Below are 21,166 nucleotides of genomic sequence, written 5' to 3'. Positions count from 1 at the left end.
GAGCACTACCCGCTGAACCACCGCGCCGAATCTCCGGTCGCAAAATGTAAAGGGGGCACTCACAAAAACAAACATATACGCACGAAAAGGACGCCACGGAAAGGGCGCTCAATTACAATAGCGTTCGTACCAGGTGGATGGGTCACGCGTCACACCGAACATTAGAATAATGGCAGTAACGTTAAATGCCACATTGGAATGTTACATTAATGTTGAACATTATTAAATAACATTATGTGTTATAAAGAAAGCATTAGTTCAACATTGAAAGTAAACATTATTGTGATATGGTCACTTTTTAATGTTAATATTGTTACGGGAATAAACGCCCCGGGCACGGCGTGCGCCGACGAAGTGCCCTGCGCCGAGGAAGATGAGGCGCGGGGAGCACGCGAAGGAGAGAGCGCGCACAGTTGAAGATAAAGATTGGAGCCCGCCAGGCGGTGTTCCTGGAGCTCTCTCTGACTCGGTGTGGTTTTCTTTGGGCAGAACCGCCGTCCCGTTTCATTTTGGTGCCAGAAGTGGGAAGTGGGTGTCAGAAGCCACTCGGTGTCATTAAATGTTTCAGGTATGTTGATTTCTTAGTCTGCTCTCGTCAGGGAGGCGTGACGGAAAGCTTCATACATGACATCCTGGAGCAATTTGAAACGGCGCACCCTGGACTTGAGTTTACACATGAAGTCCCGAAGGGCGGAATCCTGCAGTACCTCGACATCTCCATCGCAGAGGGGCAACATTTATGCTGGCACTTCAAATGTAGGAGTGAAAAGGGACTGTAGCCATTTGATTCGGCACATTCGAAGCTCATAAAGCGTGGAATTGCGATGTCTTCCTTCACCCAGGCAGTGAAAAATTCCTGTCATCACAAAGTTAGTGACAGCATCAACTTGCAAGCTGAACACCTGAAAGCAGCGGGCTATCCCACACAGATGCTTGTATCAGTGGCTGATAGTGTTCTAAAGACAGTCGTAAAAGGGAAACAAAACGCCAAAAAAGAGCGGGACAAAAATAAGAGGCCGGTTGTATTGCCTTATGTACATGCCGTCTCGCATAGGCTTAAGAAAGTTGCCGAAAGGCATAATGTGGCAGTTGTGTTCTCTGCGCCAAACAAACTGAGAAGTTTGTGTGCAAAAGTGAACAACCCACAGCCAAGGAATAGTGAGAGCACGTGTGGGGTCAAGCACGCGACCAAGTTTGTGGCATGTAACTCCGGAGTCGTGTAGAAGATACCAATATCATGTGGCAGGGCATATGTCGGCCAGACGGGACGATGCCTGAATGAATGGCTCCGGGAGCATCGCAGGTTATGCGGCTTGGCTCCCGCATCGGGTAATCTGGTGGAGCGTTAATCCAAGTGCAAAAACTGTAAGCCAGTGCTTGATAGCACCACTGTCATCCATCGATCCCAAGATAAAATGCAAAGGGAGCTATATGAAGCATTTTGCATAACGTGTGAGAAGGAAGACACTTGCGTAAGCGACCCTTTGGTAGCACTGACGAAGCAAGAGATTAACTTTTTAAGGAAGTGAAAAGACTGCATCCTCCACGCATGCCTGTCAGCAGAAGACGATTAGAACACTCATCTCCATGAAGCTACTTGTTTTGGTGTCCCTTCTTTTTTCATCTTAACAGCTCATATAAGAACGAATTTCCCATGCAATAAAATCAGTTGATAGTTTGCGCCCTGTTTGTATGTGTCGTTCTTGTTTGTGTAAACCATGAGTCGTAAACCATGTGTAAACCATGAGTAAACAATGTCGAAGAAGTCCTTCCCTATTCTCTGGCAAATCATACCGCAGACTCACTGCAGCCGTTTTCATGGCAGTGTGGCTCTCTAGGTGTTTACACTGTATAAATTCGTCCGAAGCGCTTGACAATCGTTTTCATAACCAGAAAATGAAGCAAAGCATAGATTCCTACGAATTACTCTTTCATTAATAAAAAATTGACTATCCTATTATGATAGGTAGCCATACACAAAATTTAGTTGTGGTTGCATTTATCTGGGACCAAAATAATTATGTGGTCCTATCTTAATTCGTTGAAATGGATCGTATAATGACACTACTGGCCTCGGCTTTCAGTGCACAACAAGCGTACAAGCTCTTTGAGGGGCAGATTTATATAGGCTTGGTTTGGGTGGCGGGGTGGTAGAAATTTCGTCATTTCGGCAAGGAGTGTCTACAAGCAAATGTGATGCCACGGGAAGGTGTCACACTTTTCTTACTAAGTGTGGCGGTCTAGACTTTTTCCTAAATGTGGCTGGCAAGTTATGAGAAAGCGGAAGTTCTCGCGCTAATACTGCATAGATCTCGATGTTCAAGACAGAAAACCTCAAGTGTTCCTCTTAGAATTGTTCGCTATCTTCAGCCTATCATTCTTTCGCTGCCGTGCCATCACCAGCAAGATTGCGTCATAGTGTGCAGAGTGGAAAGTTTGCTCGCAATCCTGAATGGCGCTGCTACGGATATGAGGAACCTGAGTGTGCTAATCAACTTTTTAGCTCGAGCGAAAAAAATTATTGTCCAAATTTCCAGGGGGGTGCAGCCCCCCTGGAAACTCTTGCCCCCCGATCCGGACGCCCATGAACATGAAGTACCCTTACTTCAATCCTGGCGCTTTCACCATAAAGGCTCACAGTTTAGCTAAGGAAACACCAGGGACACAATTAACGAATACTCCCCAAAACCAATCCAGCATCCCCGTTTTTGCATTTTACTATCACAGAAGATCCAAATTCAATCAGCATTGTGCTGTATGCTAAAGGCTCTTAATTCCTAGTAAAAAACCCAGTTCTAACTTACTATGTTTAAGGGGGGACGCGGGTCTTTGGGACCAAAAAATCGCAAAAAATCGACTTTTCAGTTTGGTCATAGTTATGTCTCATCATTTTCAATCTTAATTTAAAGTTTCATGGCTGAATACCGCGTAGTTTACGAGAAATCGACATGCAAAGATGCAATTTTGACAAGAGAGCTCGCGAAAATCGGTTAGAAAATGCCCAGTTCGCATCGCATGTCGCGTCAAAAGTAGCCGGCGCAGCTAGGCGACTTTGGTCTCGTTTGAAAGAGCAACACCTCAGCTTTCTTTCCCGCCAGAACGAAAGGTCTACTGCGATTGGTCGCCGAAAAAGACAGAAAAAATATAATATCCGGCAATGCTAATGGCTGTTGGACACCACGTGGCGAAATTCAAGCGCCTCATTGGCTGGCGCCATTTTTTTTAAGGCTCCGCGCTCGTCCTTCGACGCCATTTTGAAACTGTGGCGTGAAACCGTAGCGGAAGTTCGCAGCGCACATAAGTTTGGGAAAAAACGTAAAAAAAGGCCGCACAAAGCAAGCGGAAGACACAAGTTCGTCAGCAGTGATGTCAACCAGCAGCAGCGGAGTGCCTGAGCGCCTGGGCATAGACCAGTGGATGACGCGACCTTGGCAGCCGTTCTGGCGTTCGTTCCAAGCGCGGTGCATATTGCGGCTGCAGTGGATGGCGGAGAGCCGGAGGATGGTTCTACTTCACAAGCAGTGATCGGAAGAGGGAATAACGAAGCACAGGAGTGCAATTCAGCGGTCGTGATAAGCGCTTCTTTACCAACTTCGGCATCTGCCTTCGACACGGAGCAAATCGCGGGCTCGGGCGAGATCGGCAGCAGCGGGTCAGAGTAGACACATTTCTGGTCAGCGCTGATCACGAGGATTGCAAAGCACGCCGATGATAAAATCACCAGCTTGGCAGCAATTTCTGCAACCTAGCGCAAGATGTGGATGCTAGCGAATGAGCATGGAGATGCCAACCCGCCATTGCCTGCGGAGCTACCGATGTGGTCGTAGATTTGGTGGCAATCGACAGACTGCTTCACAATACAGTGTGCACCCTCGAAATCATTTTTGGAGCTTCCTAAGCGGCGGCAACGGCACAAATGTGATTCACACTGTTCACTATGCGCCTTCTAAGCTGTTTGTTTTGGAAAATTAAGCACTGTAATGTGCTTACACAGCTTCAAAATGTTTGATTTCATTTTTTGCATTTTGCTCAGTTTCATTTTCTGCACCACCCTACACACTGCTGACAAGCTTTTCCCGGCTTTGGTTTGCACGATTTTCACCATTATTGTTTTATTTGAAAGCTGAATGATTGGAGCTTGCAATAAAACCATTAACAGCACTCTCTTAATAAAATGTGAAAATATTAAACAACACAAAGAAAAATCACCATTTTCCTCGCCACTTTTATGTGAACTTTGTGGGGATACACGCGGATCCCCTGTCCCATGGTAACGGCCGCGCATAATTATCACGCGATGTTATGCGCGCGCTGTTCGGGAGGTTTGCAAGAGAGGGCACTCACGCCGCCCCCGCTTCCTTTCGCGCCCTTGCAGCGACGCCGCCGCGGAGACTTTCCCTCTTTCCCCTCTTAGCACGGAGAGACCTCCTCTCCACATCCCGGGAGAAGGCGCGGTCGCGCGGTTCTCCTGGGGCCCGGGGGTCTTCTGGCAGGAGCCGCGCACACGTGCGGACGCAGATCTGCCACGGAGACCACTGCCGTTATCGCCCGGCCACCGTGTGTGAACTGACCGCCGCGGGCCGTGAGCGAGGAGCCACGCGAGGTGAGCGGAACCTTCTTCCCCCACCATTTTGTGTGCGCTCCACCATTTTTGTGCCTTTTACCCCCGTACGCGAGCGGAACACTCCCTCGTTGCGGCGGTTGCTTTGTTGCTTGCTGCTGCTTGCATTGCTCGGGAGCAATAAACGCTCATCCGAGTAGCATACTCGTGTTTGTCCCCTCTGGCCCGAACCCGCCGTGGTTGCGACTTACTGCACCGCGGGTTGGGGGTCACAGCTCTGACTGCTAGGGCTGGCACGCTGGTGCTAGAGAGCGACTACTGCTTCTAGCCCTTTGAGCGTCATTACAAGAATAAACCCCATAACTTCAAAACATTGTAACTTTGGTTACAAAAGGGCCAGAACACCGAAAGTACCCTTATTGCAAGCATTAATAATAGTACAATCCACTGGGATAAAAATTATTTGAATCTGAGTAGCCAATTGTTTCAAAAAGTTGTCAGAATAATTTTACCGAAATTCTTGAATTAATAACAAACGACATGATATACACAAAAATGGACACCATATTTTAAATAGGCACACTAAAATACATCATAGTGAAGTTTTCATTCTGCTAAGTCCAATATTAAAAAATTTTTCTCTAAGACCCTCTTCCCCCTTAATCCTTCAAGAAATACTGGAAATAATACTGGAAATATACCGTATATACTCAAGTAATGAACCCACTTTTTTTCCAGAAGAGTTGACATAAATTTGGGGGGAAGATTCATTATGTGGGGAAAAAAGTTTCAACAGATTTTATTGGCGGAGTCGAAATTTCATATCATACGTCTGCCCGCCTGCCCATTCATCCGTCTACCCGTCCATCCGTCAACAACAACAAAAGCACACGGTCAGACACGTTTGTGTCGCAGTGTTCAGCGCCGTTCACTTCAAAAGATGTTATAGTCGGATACAACTTAAGTCTGCAGTGAAGCTCCGCCCACATTCAGGACCGCCGTACAGAATTTTTCCACGACAAAAAAGTAGTTCGTTATTAAAACTTTTCTTCTTGCCTAAACCAGAAGCTAATCACAAGAAAAAAATTATAACCTCTTAAATTATGACACCTGGATTGTTTAATAAAGTCAAACATTAAAATCTGATTTTGTTTACTGTTGTGATTGGCTAGCGAAGTAATACAGGACACTGCGGACCGTGGCCCAGTGTTAACAACTGCTATTTTTTTAAGTTGTATTCTACTATACTAGTTGTATCACAGCGCGATTTGACAATTTTGCGATAGCCGACAGCAGTGGCCAATCGCAGCGAGCTAAAGCGAATGTCCTGAACACCAGCCGTGAAGGTCAGGTTGCGGTTTTTTACGAGAGGTTGAAAGAAACTTGCAGGACGGTTACAAGCATGCAATGCGAATGTTTAAGCCTTAGCTGTGGTGAGGAATTCACTCCCGATCTCGAGCTCGCCAAATCGCTTAGGGGTCTGAAGGTCCTGTTTCCTTCACAGCATAGTATAGAGGTTTTTTTATAGCGTTTTGGTTTAAACTGCTACGCTCCACTCTGATGCTGAAGTTCTCACTGGTTTTCTAAGCATACAGTAGCGCAGCCGGGCGTGCACCAATGCACCGAGCAAGCTACTGCAGCTGGCAAGTTCACCAAGCCCCCCTTGTCTCGCAGGAGCTCTCACTTGAATGAAAGAATGGGTAGCATCAAACGGACATTAGCAGAAAGAGTGCCTTCCTCCAGATTTTTGTCATATCTCAATATTATTCACTCCTGCTACTCCATCATATCAGTGTTTCTTAGAAGCGATAATTCTTCATTATGAGCCCGGATGACAGAGCTACCATCAGGAAGTCACATGAAATGTGTTGAGCAGAACTGCTGGGAATTTACTGTAACATAAAGTAAAGCCATAATGTGCACTGCGATGCTCGGGTTATAACAAAAATCAAGAGACACAAGTGGTGCTGCAAAAGTGAATTGTACTAAAATGATGTTAACCAAGAATGCAACTACATGAAATCTTAGGTCTGTACGATGAAACTTCACCCCTGAGGGCAAAGCACAGTAAGGCAAACTATAATTCCTGAAAAAGCATGCCTGCGATGATAAAACTGATCAAATAATCAATGAAATAAGCAAGCATGACATGCTAAACAGTGAGGTGCTAGGCAATGGAAATACCAATAAATTTATAAGATAAAAGGTGCAGGCAACATTTTGGAAGTCAAGGGATAGCAAAACAAAAATAAAATTCCAATCTCTCCATTTTAGCACCCAGACAGTGGGCACACATTGCAAGAAAATCTCCTTTATTGCCACTAACCAATGGCGCTCAGCTCAGGACAAGCTTGACTTAACTGCAACAAAATCGCACAGCCCTCAACAAATGGACCGAAGTATGTACTATGATAAACCATATACTAACATAAAATGTGTCACATATGGAGATTGACTCCGTGGAATCTGAGTACAGTAAAAGCTCGTTAATTCGAACTTCACGGGACCGGGAAAAAAGTTCGAATTATCCGATGTTCGAATTATCGAATGGCCTCGAAAAAACAGACAAGAACCATTTGCATTACGGTATATGTACCATATTTACTCGCGTAACAAACCCACTCGCATAATGAACCCACCCACCCCCGATTTTTGCCTAAGAATTTGAAAAAAAAAAAAGAGTCCGTCGTTAACGCTTCCCCCCGTTTCGCACCACCACGGTCCACAACGCATTTCTTGGCATTGCGTCAAGATGCTGCGCAGCGATAACATCACGGTGTGGTCACCTTTTGACGTTAGCTCTAGCAAGGGGGAGAAGCGAACTTTGCAGAGTGCCAGTGCTTGTACGGTTGTGCAAGCCTCGCTTTCAGTATGTTTGCCTTATGGGCGACCCACATGGAGCGAACTTGCGCTGCAGATTTTGAGCGGCGCGGCGGAATGCCCACGCACCGCCACTGTGCAGCACCACAAGCAGCAGAAAACGGGCGGCTGCCGCCAGGCCGCTGCTACCGGGATTTAGAAACGGCGTGATTCCATATGCTTAGTAAAATGCTGAAAAGAACAGCTGTGCATTTACAATTAAGCAATTATTTATTCAATGACAAAGAGGACGAATTATTCTTTGTGACCCCTTTCTGAACCAAAATAGTTAACCTGTTTGAACCTCCCGCGCTTCCCGACGACAACCGACGCGTAGTGGCTAAGCCTAACAGCTTTGAAAATTCAGAAGCATTCTGAAAATCAGGCGCGTTTCATAGCTGAAATTTTGTGCTGCGGGCATCTTCAGACAAAGCGAAAGCTTCGTGTGGCTTTTGTTTGCCGTGAACATGAGGCACAGAGTAGCGGCAACGACGAGTTCGTGGTGAAGCGAGAAGCCGCTTCGGCAGGCGCGGCCATGTTGTAGAAGCGGGCGGAAGTCAGATGCTGTCGCGCCCTGATTGGTCCACGCTGATAGCCCACGTTGGCCACTTCCGGCCAGCGGCTGATATCCGGGCGATGCTAAAAGCCGGCGTCATGATCGCGGCTGACCACGTGCTTCCGTTGGCGACTGATGGGTGGAAGGATGGATGACACTCGCAAAGAAAAAAAAAAAGTTTTTCCCATGTAATTTGTAGCGCCTGTCCGAGGTCCTAGCCTTTCATGGGCGTTGGCTGGGACCGTGGCGCCAGTACTTACCCGTATTTCCGGATTAAAAGGGCTCGAATTAACGAGTATTCTCGCGAGTATCAGAGGCTGCGCGGAAATGAGAGTAGGTAGCCCCCCCCACCGCGCCTGCCAACCCCTACCCTCCGGTGCCGCCGGCCGCTGCACTGGTGATGGTGCCATTTAGGCTTTACCCACTCTTCCATGGTTTTATCTGGTTCTATCTTCTTAGGATGTGTGCAGCCTCTAACTATGCGGAGGTGCTTTTTTTTTTTTTGTCACGTGCTCTGTGCCAAGCCGCCGAGACGCGGCGGCGCGTGGTTCGAATTATCCGTAGTGGAACCAATTCGTTTTCGAAATAACGGGCTTTTTCATACACAGATCTCTATGGAGCTTGGCCGGACCAAGTATTGTAGTTCGAATTATCGAGGTTCGAATTAACGAGCTTTCACTGTACAGGGTAAAAATTCAATGCAGATGCACAAAGCAAGAAACAGGCACATATTATGCTTTATTGTTCAATTTCTTGATGCACAAACGATTGCTTGATGAGGACGATGCAAAACCCTTAGCACTGAAATATGAACTAGGTCATCTTATCATTTTCGTGAATGTAGAAGTGTGTGCGTCCTGGTTCATAAAACGGTTCACATTTCCTTTACATCCAAATAGCACAATACACAGTACTGTATGCTGTACAATGTGCACTAACATACACTGCGCAGTGCACCAAGCTGGCTGTCACACGTTCCCAAACCAGACAGCTTTCAAAGACATGCAAAATTATTGCATAGTATTGGGGCACAAAAAACACCATTGCCCACTTGAAACATCCACACCTCCACTATAGGATGCTATGCATCATTTCTACAAGGCACATCATTAAAAAGAAGGGCAACGAAGGCCACAAGACGCTTATCTTTCCTATTAAACAAGGATGCTCTGCTGAAAAGCCGTGTCTCAGAATGCAAATTCGGAATAAGCAACCCTGGCTGCTGTACTTCAAGCCGTATACTACGGTTGAAAAATTGCCCCACGAAAGTTTCAGCACTTCACTCCAGCCAAGTACCACAATGAACCCGGTCTGTAGCAGACTCACCAGCAGTCTTGGTGCCTTCCACGCCTGAGAGAATGTAGCGCCTTGTGTCTGGATGAAACGGCCTCCTCGATCAGACGGGCCACCTCCTCTGCCTCGTCGCTGTCCCCGACCTCCATGACGTGATGCTCCACGACCTCCTTCAGAGCTTCGGCCTCTTGCAGGCCTGCAACACAAGACGCAGACAGCTCAATCTCAATTTCTTTTCTGTACTGTGGCGACTTGCACTGCATCTGCGCAGAGCATGCATGGCACAGTACAGCATACACAGAACTTAATGCATTACTGCATTACAGACATTGAATAGAGATTAAAATAGTTTCAATTTCAAATTAGTACTTAAAAATCCTTTCAAAAGTTTGTAAGGCTTCAATACAAAATCGCACCTGAGTCTGCTAACAGCAAATAACGAAAACAACCACTTTCGATACACTGAACCAAGCGAAGAGTGAACTGGTAGACTTTACAGTCCTGTTCAGTAAATGAAGTACCTCTAATAAATGAAGCACACAGCTTGCATCTTTCACGTTTCCCTTTGTCCTCATTTTTCATAGTGCAGTTTTACTTGTTTACTGTCATAAACTAACTAGCGCATCAAAATGCTTAGGATGAGCTTTTCTCAAGAGTATTAGCCCGTTTTCTGTATTACTAATGCCTGTCCTACTGCCCTGCTATTCGCTGTAACTAGGTATTATTACAATTTGGCTGTTGGATAGTTATCACTCCAGTTATTTCACAGAAAACTTTGCAACTCCACTTCCAGACATCACTGCAGAGCTCACTGTGTAGATAGGGCCCCTAACAACAAGGGACACTAAGAAAAACTACTCAAGATGCCTTAGATGCTCATTACTCCAGATATCTGCCGCCATTTCATTGTGAATGTTACAAGGCTGACCTGCAAAGGGTTACAAGATGCCATTAGGCATTGGGTGACATGTTACCACTGATCCATTGAACAACCCACAAAACCAAATTTATCAATTTGTTGCATAGCTATCAGGCTCCCATTACTTGGCAAAACAATGCTCTTTACAACTGCATGCGTTTTTCAAACTATGGCATTGAATTTTGAGTTCGGCCTAAATGTGTATCAACTGTTCTGATTCACCAGATGGGGAGTTACAAAGCAGCCTCTTCCAACAAGAAAATGACCAACCAGAAAAACTCCACTTCTGGCACATGCAGTGTGATTTTTTTAAACATTTGCAGATTTTTGTTTTAAAAGCTGTGAGAGACACATCAGTGTGGTTTGTGCATGTGGAGTGTACAGCAAGATGGACATTATGTACCTGATTTGTATCAATGATTAGATGATTAATTAGCTAAAACTAGCTAATCACCTTTCTATTTTTGATTTTAGGGGGAGAACGGGGACATTATGAAATTGAAGGCTGTCAACACTAAAGGTGACCCCAGCTAAAAATCGGCAATGTGGTTCAAAATATCAAATGCCAAAAATACTGTGTTTCGATGGAGGTGAAACACAAAGGCGCCCGTGTGCTGTGCGATGTCCGTGCACGTTAAAGATCCCCAGGTGGTCGAAATTATTCCAGAGCCCTCCAACTATGGCATCTCTTTCTTCCTTTCTTCTTTCACTCTCTCCTTTACCCCTTCCCTTACAGCCTGGTTCAGGCGTCTGCCGATATGTGAGACAGATGCTGCCCCATTTCCTTTCCCCAACAGCCAATTCAATTCAAAGCTCATTGAGTGTGCTTTCCCACGTTGAAATTTATAAAATGGTGTTGCTGTGTGTGACAGCATCACCAATATCAAGTTAACTTCTTCTACATCATCAAATACGTGAACATCTGTATTTAACGCATAAAATGTGCAAGCGATGCCATTTTAAAAATGTGGAGTGCAAGCGATGCCATTTTAAAAATGTGGAATGTGAGAAAGCCAACTCAACGAGTTTTTAAATGCATTTTTTGGCGTTCAGCATTTCGAACCACACTGACAATTTAAAAACTGGCTCGCCTTCAATGCTTACGGCCTTCAATTTCGCAATATGACCTTGCCCTCTAAAATCAATAATTTTGAAAAGTTCATTCATCAATTCATCAATTTTGCACTAAAGAAAGAATGGCCCAAGGGGGGGGGGGGGGGGGGGGGGGGGGGGGGAGCAATGACAACTTCAGTCCTCAAAACCCCCGTTAGTCCCTAAATTTGCACACGGCACTCCGCTTGCCACAAATGCACACCGTGCACAAACTCAACGGGTTAACTGCTGAGAAAAAGACTAACAGGGGCGAACCGCAGCATAGCACCACACGAAAATTGTGTGAGAAGACCACGAGTGTAACCGTACTCAATTTTTGAAGCGCAGGATGCAATCTAAGGCCAATGAGAGCACCACCTCTGTCTGTGACAAGGCGGATAGACTTTTGCGTGGGAAAAAGGCTTCGAGGAACCGAAGCAGACAGCTGCTATGCAACTGCATAAACAATCTACGAGCTTCATTACGCGTCAAATGTGAGTTGTAAATGTCAGGGTTAAGCAAGTATACGTAGTTTCATTTCATTGCCGTTTGTTTACAAGCTTAAGCAACGCTAAGTATCAGCGACAGCAGTCAATTCCATGTCGCCGCTGTCCGCCAGTAACAAAAAACGAAGTGAACCACGGCCTTCTATACAGCAGAACCCCGCTATATTAAACTCTGATATAGTAAAGTGAAACTGCAGTCCCATTTCACCTCCCATAGACGACTGTACATTTTTTTTTTTTGGTTATACTAAAGATGGTTGGTTCCCCTTTCCAGGGGACCCAACAGTCAGACCCTTCGCACTCAGTCCCGAAAAGGACAAATGGCAGTGGCAGGTCAGTTAGTCCTGAAAAAGACTGACCTCTTGCCCCCTTTAAGTCCCTCTTTTCTTAGAGTGTAGTTAATTAATCATCTAATTATTTATAAAGCCAAATATATAATGTTCGCCTTGCTGTGCAATTCACCTGCACAAACTGCACTGATGTAATTTCCCAGCTTTTTAAAAAATATCACCCTGTATATACACAGACAGAAAATACTAGTAAACATTGGTGACTAACACACACCTAGCGCACACATGCAAAAATTTGAATGAGCAGCTACAGCAGCAAAAATGCACATTTTGTGAAAAAAAGAAAGACTCAGTAACTGTCTCACTCTCAGTGGACACCTGAACCACAGTGAAGAAAGGTGAAGAATAGAGTGAAAGGAGGCAGAGATACAGAGGCACCCTAATGGTGGGCTGTGGACTGATATCAACCATCCCCGATTCTTAAGAAAGACTCAGTAACTGTCTCACTTTCAGTGGACACCTGAACCACAGTGGAGAAAGGTGAAGAATAGAGTGAAAGGAGGCAGAGATACAGAGGCACCCTAATGGTGGGCTGTGGACTGATATCAACCATCCCCGATTCTTTAACACACACTGATACTACACACCACATAGGCATTTTTTTTATTTCCCCACCATCAAAATGCAGCTGCTGCAGCTGGGACTTGATTTCGCAACCTCATGCTTAGCAGCCAAAAGCCATGATCACAGATATCCACGGGTAGCTACAGCAGCCAAGTGCCACCACAGACGAGTTTCACTTGATACACAAATAATTCAGCCTTTTTGAAATCATCAGCCGTCCCTTCAAATGCCGGCTACGATGGTGCATGGGGCTCTGATCTGCTAACAAATACACATACCGCATTCTGCCAGCAAAATCTGTCTTGTGTATGCCAACTGGCCTTGCATATAAGCTCAACGATATTTTGGGATCCATTCAATGCACACGCAGATTCACCAAATAGTGGTATGAGCACTGACACAGGGCACAAATGAATACAACGAGATCCCTCAAATAGCTAGCATATGAGTAATTACAAAAGCTGCAGCCATGATAATACACAGTGGCACTCTGATAAAACAAACTGCCATGGATGTGCACTAAGGGTAAAGAGGGCACCACAAGTGAGAGAGAGAGAATAAACTGTAATTCTAAAACAGGATGATGCTGAAGGTGTCGGGGAAGAGTCCTCAGTCCAAGACCCCTGTGGCTCGAGCTATCAGTTGGGCTTGAGTGACCAGCTTATACAGAGCATCCAAGTCCGAGCTGGGCAACTACGCCTCCCACTGCTCCTGGTCTGCATTGCGTACGGGATCAATAGCCCTTACTCTAGGGCATTCCCACCTGCGACCATATATAGTGAGTATTCGGTGGCACCAGGGACATGAATCTCTAAACGTGTCCGGATAAATTTTAGATTACATATATACAAGTTCAGAAAGGTGTTCATTTCTCTAGGCAAAGGACTCCTCCTTAGTTAGTGCTCTGTGTGGTGGGGGGGGGGGGGGGGGTATATCACCCTACTTTTCCAGTCTGCCCTTGAAGACCCAGGTGAGGGGTATGAGCATGGGTAAACTGGCTCGGTCGGTGTGTTCACGAGCAATTCGGTCTGCCTTCTCATTCTCTGCTAAGCCGTCATGCCCAGGGACCCACCCGTATGATAGCGTGGTAACTGTCCTCACTAGACAGATGGCATGCCAAAATTTTTGCAGCTAGCTGGCGGATTCTGCCACATGTGAAATCTCTGCATGATTCCTGTGAGTCCAAGAATCAGGCATAAAATTTATCAAGCGAGAAGCAAATGAAACGCGCAGCAACTGTGTCCACAAGATCAGCATAGCTGCCAAAGTGCAATGATAGTACATTACAGTAACACAACCAACTATGTGGAAAGGAGATTCAGAGCAATATTTGCAGTTTTGCCATACATGTGCATGATTACAGGTTGTGCAGGCACAATTTTTAGTGCAAACATAACATTTCAGATCATACACTCTGTGCTTCAAACCTTTGTTTTTGCACACAGTGCAGTGTAAGCGCAGCAGTGCCTAAGTTGCAGTTGCCCAACATATCATGGTGTTAATCCCACATACATGTCGTACCGAACTAGACGGTAGGTTCTGGCACAAGCCCAAGAAAGAACAGGTAGAAAAGTCCTGACAACTTATTGCTCATTTTGGGCAAGGACGGCCTGCGCTCACCAGCACTGGCTCCTGCCAAACGGGATTAGAGAAAATGTCTAAATTAAGTGATTTCTATTTATCAGGGAGACTGGAAAAAACACCACAACCAAGAGTCCCATATCAACATACCTGCATTTCTTCAAAAAACTTGTAATCACTGAGAGTTAGGTATGAGAAAATTGCGTGGCAAAACCTTCTTTTTGTAGTTGCGTCAAATAGTGCAGTGCATGCATACTGGCTGCTTCCCCCCCCCCCCCCTAAAAACACATGAACACCTCGCAAAAAAAAAAAAAAAAAAATTGGCTGTGGTTTAGCTCTGGTTAACCCAAGTTGAATTGCGAAAGCTTCGTTTCCTCGGCACGTCGTCTATGCAGTGTCTCATTCCGACGCTCTCGAGAACTCAAACCAAATACACTGAGACGAAGCGCATACACACACACACACACACACACACACACACACACACACACACACACACACACACACACACACACACACACACACACACACACACACACACACACACACACACACACACTCCCTGCAAGGCGGCACCTCCTCTCCCTCTACCCCAGTGGAGCACATCTGGTGGAGCAAGCAGCGACAGCAACGGCGGCGCCATCTGTTGAAGCGCGGCTGCGGCGTTGCTAGGCAACGGCGGCTCAAGGTCATTCGTCAGCTGAAGTGCGCGACGAGCCGAAATGGCTCGCTGGCTGGCGTAGTAAAGCTTTCGCTTTAAAAACACACGACCTAATGTGAAACGACTACAGGTTCTGTAATAACACGAGTGCTGATGGCACAATCCGTGACATGCATTCAAAACAACCAAGAAAATGGCTGAGCAAACCCCAAAACAAAACGGTAGGATGCCAGCACACCGAATGTGCTGCAGTGGCCAGACTGAGTCGCCTCCTGACCACGATCATCACCTCATCTCCGGTGCCCTATGCAATGCGAAATCCGCGAACTGTCTGAATAAACCAGTGCAACCCGATTCATCCGGATTAAAAGAATATGATGCTTAGAATAGTACATATGTTTAACAGGACCAAAAAAAGGTGTCCGACTATCCAAGCACGCTGCACAAGCAACGCACAAAGCACTGCAACCTGCTGCTCAAATGCTCTTGGTTAGAGCTTTAGCAAAGCAGCGTACCAGCCCCAAAATGTGTCTAACGAATGGTGCAAGAAAACTAGCTCTCACAACAACACTACCAATTTCCTTCCCTGAAATATATGGAAAGACATGCCACGCAGCAGTAGCAATTTTGCCTCCATGGCACCATGCCCTTAGGTTCTCATGAAAACGTAGGTAAGAAGGCATTCGAATCAAGCATCTCTATGAGAACAGCCACCTGCTGATGTACTTTTTCTCCATTCATGGAGAATATGGTGAATTATGTAAAAATGTTGGCTTACACGACATAAAAACAGTGGTCTTACTTAAAAGAGAGCCACCTGGTTGCTCACAAGTGCCTTCTACAATAGATATTAAATTCCTGAAATATCAGAATGTAAAACACTGGAGCTACTTAGCCTCTGCATGCCCACTGTAGCCATGTAGCTTCTTGAACCACGATATGCAGCAATGCCTACAGGTTTCAATTACAAAGGCCAGAACCACTTGTGCACGGTGTAACCCTTTAGTCTGCCTAGTGACAGATACTGTGCAAGTATCTGTAAGTGCAATCATTCAGTTACTGGTTAAACCATAGTGCACCAAAGCTTATCATCAAGCACCTAATAAAAGCAAAAAATAAGACCATGGGCACAAGCAGCTGGCAGAAAGATCAGAGAATGAGAACACAGGGCACATCTTTGACCAACTTCAAACTCCTCCCAGTCACGTGACGATATTAACTGCAACAGTCAGCTCAAGCCTCCGAGATAGGCACTGCCACTTTCATACAATCAATGTATGCAAAACTGCTTATCATATGTACCACAGTAATTCTACAGCCCACAAGGGCATGACAAGCAACTTTTGGAAGTGTATTCTTGTCATGGCTTGTTGAAAATATACGTATATAACATGCAACACTACCAGTACTAATGACTGCAGAAAAATTTACTCACCCTTCATCATCTTTGGATGAAGGGGTTTTCCTGGGAGCGTCAACCTTCGGAGCAAAGGTTCTTTTTACTCCAGAAGCATTTCCAGTCAAAGTCAAATCCCTCGGTCCCCTCAGAGATGGCAACCTGGAGGTGAAAAAATGTACCTTCTGTTTGGCTCTTTGCAACATAGAAAAGAAAAAGATAAATTGTGAACTGTAAATTGTGGGGTTTAAAGTCCCAAAGTTACACATCGTTTGAGAAGGATGCAGTAATGGACAGCTCCAGATTAATTTAGGCCATCTGGTGTCCTTTAACGTGCATTGACATCGCACAGTGCACGAGCGCCTTTTGCATTTTGCCTCTGTCGAAATGCAGCTGCAATGGCTGGGACTGAACCTGGATCCAGCACTGAGCTAACGAGTCAAGCATGAAAAAAAGAATCACAGAGATTGGTACTCAAGTTTACACAACTCAACCTTCAAGCAAGGTTAACACCTGGCATTTAGGTGCGAAAAATATTTACAGAAAAGTCAAGCTGTAACAACTCCTTAATCACTTTACAAGCAATAAAACAACGAGTGCAAAGCATACGTGGGTGTCTCAGAAGCTTATTAAGGCTGCAATCTGCGCTAGTTGGTACTGATTCATGGTTTACCAGCGTGGGAAGATACGTGGGTCGGACCCACACATGACCAAGAAGGTGACTATCCTACTACACTCTCTGGGTGTGTTTAGGCCCAACGAGGACCTGACTTAACAGCCACAGGAGCTTGTCTCCGGCGCATAAGTACACCCTTGTGTGTGGGACTTGCTCTTGGGAAGGTGCCCGGCCCTGCCCTACTCCATGTACGGCCAGGGGGAAACTGGCGGGCTGTACACTTCTTGAGCACTTGTGTGTTCTTTTTCACGTCTTCCCGCACTGTCAAACCATGTGTAAGAAGCATGTGGGCAGAAGCATATGTACAAGGCGGACGTGAAAATTCACAAAGAACGGAACAAGTGAAAAAATAGAAGCACCTACCGTGTCCCTGGGAGTAGAGGGGTTCCACTTCTGCCCAGGACACCACGAGGAAGAGGGGGAGTCCGTGTGGCCTTTGAAGGAGACCCGTTTGGGGTGGCACTCATTGTAGGCTTACCTGTGTCATTACCACACAAGTGTCATTACCACAATACAGCATGCTAGCTTCCTCAAAAGGAAGGCAATAATTCCCGATAAGCATTTATCACAAAAGCTTGACCAGCTTCAGACTTCAAACAACAAACCACAGCTTATGTGTACATGAAGGGCAGGAATGGCTTCACACAACAATATGGCACAACTATATTTCCCATCATTGATATGCAAGAATACCATATCCCACAATGCTGGCATTTCATTAATTACATGAAAAGTTACAAATGCAAAATCAAATGTGTCATGAGGAAAAGACAATTGTCAGATTTTTGGTGAGCAGTAGGGTCATGCTGTGAAAAAGATTAAGGGGGAATGAAAGGTGGAAGAGAGAAAGTGGTGCCATAGTGGAAGGCTCAATCATCTGGGGTTCTTTAAACTGCACAGACATCACACAGTACATGTGTTTTTGCATTTCAACTCCATCAAAATGTGGCCACCGTGGCTGGGATTAGGTCCAGCGACCTTATGCTCAGCAGCCGAACGCCACAATCACTGAGCCACCACGCCAGGTCAAAGGCACGAATGAAATGAACAAATCTCTTGCATGGAAAATGCCAACTTTCCATGTAATGCACAAGATCCTAGGTACTGTGTTAAATTTTTAAGTATCATAATAAGAGAAAAGGTAAGACTGCTTCATCTGTGGCATCTCTGCAAAAAAACTCAGAAGAAAAAATTGTGCTACTTACACTTAACACTTGTTATAACTAAAATTTCTCCACAAGCACATTTACAAATGGTGGCCCACAGCTTTGCATTGCTGAGGTCTCTGACATACCCCTTTTGAAATTGATGAAGCATCCATATTTATATAATACGATTTCGTGCTGGGTGAGACAGAGTGGATACAATAGAGGTGGAAACAACAGAAAGGTTTTTATGACACTTGTGGCAACAAAGTTGTTTTCTTGTCTCCAGCAGCGGATGAAGTTACATGACAGTACCCCTCATACAGCAGCTTCCTACATACTAAATGAAAGCACTAACTGCCACTGGCATCTGCAGGCATTGTAAAGTGACACCAAACCTATCTGTGTCTAAACAAGGTAAGAAAGACTGCAGTGATAACAAGCAGGCAAGCTTTTGAATACCCGGCTAGTGCGAGGTTTCGAATTATTTCGAACCTTTCGAATTATTTCGAGGTTTCGAACAAATACTTCCCGAACAGGATGCATGAGTTGCTGCAGTTTAAAAACCAAAGCTTTTCCGCAATACTTGTAAAAATACATGCATGACCTCACAAACGTTGGCCGTACTACATGCTAAGCAAGCAAATTAAGCAATGCGTGATAGCTCGCAGCTCTCAAACCTAGAAAACAAAGCATTTTTTGTGTGTGTGCGTCAGTCTGTCACAGCAGCAAAGGCGCAACGCAAACACATTCGAACGTGACGCCGCTTAAACTGAACCTGTGCGCCATGCGCCAAACAGCTGCCAATGTTTTTGTTTGTGTGCTTTCACTTCACGTGTAAAAACAGCGCAAAGGCGAATACACGCGAACAGCCGTTTCTGAGTCTTGCCATGTGTCCTAACCTTGTAACCAACTAGAAGATACTTCAGCACACTACTGCAACCACGCCCTAGCACATAACTATTGGAGTGATCAATCGCTGTTGATGCCGTCTCTCAATAACCGCACTGCGCTTCCTCATCAGCGGTCCGATACGCAACCCTGCATGAAAGCGTGGTTAAAACTGAACGTCGTTCTGTCGCTTTCATCACATTATAAACCAACGCATGCAATAAAACAGAAGAACCGTCTACAGACATTTCGTACAGCCAGGTGACAGACATACGCATGCAATGGAAAGGCAGTTTAGCCTCCAAAGAAGTCCGAATGATTAAAACAGCCCGCAACTCTGACTGTACCGCACTCTGCAGCTGACAATATAAGCACACGAACTAAATGAACATGTGGCGAAGCGCCTACCTTCTCAACCACTGCACCGCGTTGCAGCGAAATACGACCATACGCAGACGGCCAACCACTACGACCGCGATGATGCTAACTGCGGGCGCCGCAACAGCATCAGACAGCATGCCACGCCGTCCCAACGGTCACTATTCCGACGGTGGACGTTCGAGCGTCGCTCCATGGGCCGCTCGCTCCTTTCCTTCTCCGTTATGCACCCCTTCGCCCTCACAGCGCGGCAGCAGCGGCAGCTCCAGACGTCGGGGTCGGGGCGCCCCATCAGCGAGAAACCGTATTTTCGCGCGCAGCTGTTTTGTCGCGCGCAGCATGTTGCATCGCCTTTCTCTTCCTCAGTACAATCATTTGAAAGTTGGTTGTCTAGTTTATTCATGGCGCAATGAAATCTTAAGGCGGAACCGCATGGCGCGTTGTCCGCGAGCGAAAAACACGACGCGCGGTGGCCGCCCGCATTGCCGTCAACGCGCGAGCACCGGCACGAAAAAAGGGGAGCGGCGTCTTCGCGGCGCGTTTTCCGGGTTGCCAGACAACGTAACTCCCAACGACATGAATTGTCCCTGCTACCGCATATGTAATATGCCCTTAAACTTACACAACACTGCAATAGAAATAATCTTAGTGTAATTACACAACGACATTTTTTTTCCGAAGTATATTTATCAAGCTTAATTTCAAGCAGGAAGAGTGTGTGCGAAACTGCGACTATGTACTTTCTGCATGCCAAGAGGCCGCTGCTTGTTTACAACTCGACATAGAAAATGGAGTGTCGGGCGCATACTACAGAGCAGAAGAGGCGGTCGCGTATATCCCACAGGACGCGACGCCTCTCCACTTCCGTGATAAGGGCCTCGTTGAAGACTGCTTTCTCCATTTTCGATGAACACGATGCGCGCACGAAACAGTAGCACGTGTTTTTCACGTGCGCGCCGGTTCTGCAGAGCGAAAAAAAAAAAAATGCGCCGAAGAGGTTCCGTCGAGATGCGCAGAGAGTAGGGCCATCTAGTGGCAAAACCAAAAATGCCACGTGACCAAATACCACGTGACTTACTTGAAATCTGATTGGCGGACGCGCCGCGCGAGGCGTTTTTTTCTACTCCGAGCAGCAGCACGCGGCGGCGCGATTTCGTGCTGGGCACGCGTCAAAACGACGCGCGCGTCCCAGTATCCGCGCGTCAATCGCGCCTGAATCGCGCCATGCGGTTCCGCCTTTACAGGCTCCAAAGAGAGGTCAAGTAATCAGCAGCAAACGCGGTGCTTAAGCGGCTCTAATTCTAATTACCGTGACATCTGCTAGCTGTCTAATAGTTTGAAATATTCCTTTAATTCTTGTGTTCCTGAAACGCAATAGTGTACAGGTCTTTTGTCGATAAGTGAAAAGAGTAGCCGGTATAGCTTAGAACGTGGTAATAAAGCTCGTATAGGAGGTATTCACGTGACGTCATCCACAAGGGGCGCTAGTGGCCGGCGCGGCATTCGCCATGTTGGTGGTCGCGCGCGCGGCAGCCTCAGCATTTACCTCGCATGTGAGTGTATTTAGCGTCTCGCGCAAATCATTTCTGTCCGACCGGTAACACCGTGTGACTGAGTGGATACGCCGTGAACTGCGCGAAGCAGAAAAGGAATGTGCAGGTGCCGGCGTGGTGTGCGACGTACTACAAGACGGCTGCCGTGCGTTGAATTCACCCATATTAAGGTCCGCCTTGTGCAC

The 21,166-nt window shown here is 46.2% G+C and overlaps 1 protein-coding gene across 1 annotated transcript in view; it reads right to left on the bottom strand.

The window, feature by feature from the left end:
* LOC144114711 (DNA-directed RNA polymerase III subunit RPC4-like) overlaps positions 1-19,919 on the bottom strand; it is a 63,937-nt gene extending 44,018 nt beyond the window's left edge. Inside the window, exons 1-5 of the mRNA XM_077648616.1 lie at positions 19,459-19,919; positions 17,378-17,492; positions 16,378-16,500; positions 9,303-9,465; positions 6,888-6,921 (exon numbers count right to left, since the gene is read on the bottom strand). Coding sequence (XP_077504742.1) covers positions 6,888-6,921; positions 9,303-9,465; positions 16,378-16,500; positions 17,378-17,481 — 424 coding nt within the window. The 5' untranslated portion in view covers positions 17,482-17,492; positions 19,459-19,919. The remainder of the gene's footprint in view (positions 1-6,887; positions 6,922-9,302; positions 9,466-16,377; positions 16,501-17,377; positions 17,493-19,458) is intronic.
* Between the last annotated feature and the right edge of the window lie 1,247 nt (positions 19,920-21,166).

This window comes from Amblyomma americanum, chromosome 1, assembly GCF_052857255.1.
Source record: "Amblyomma americanum isolate KBUSLIRL-KWMA chromosome 1, ASM5285725v1, whole genome shotgun sequence".
NCBI classification, from domain to species: domain Eukaryota; kingdom Metazoa; phylum Arthropoda; class Arachnida; order Ixodida; family Ixodidae; genus Amblyomma; species Amblyomma americanum.
Note: the sequence above shows the minus strand (reverse complement) of the source record. Positions and strands in the feature narration are given on the sequence as shown.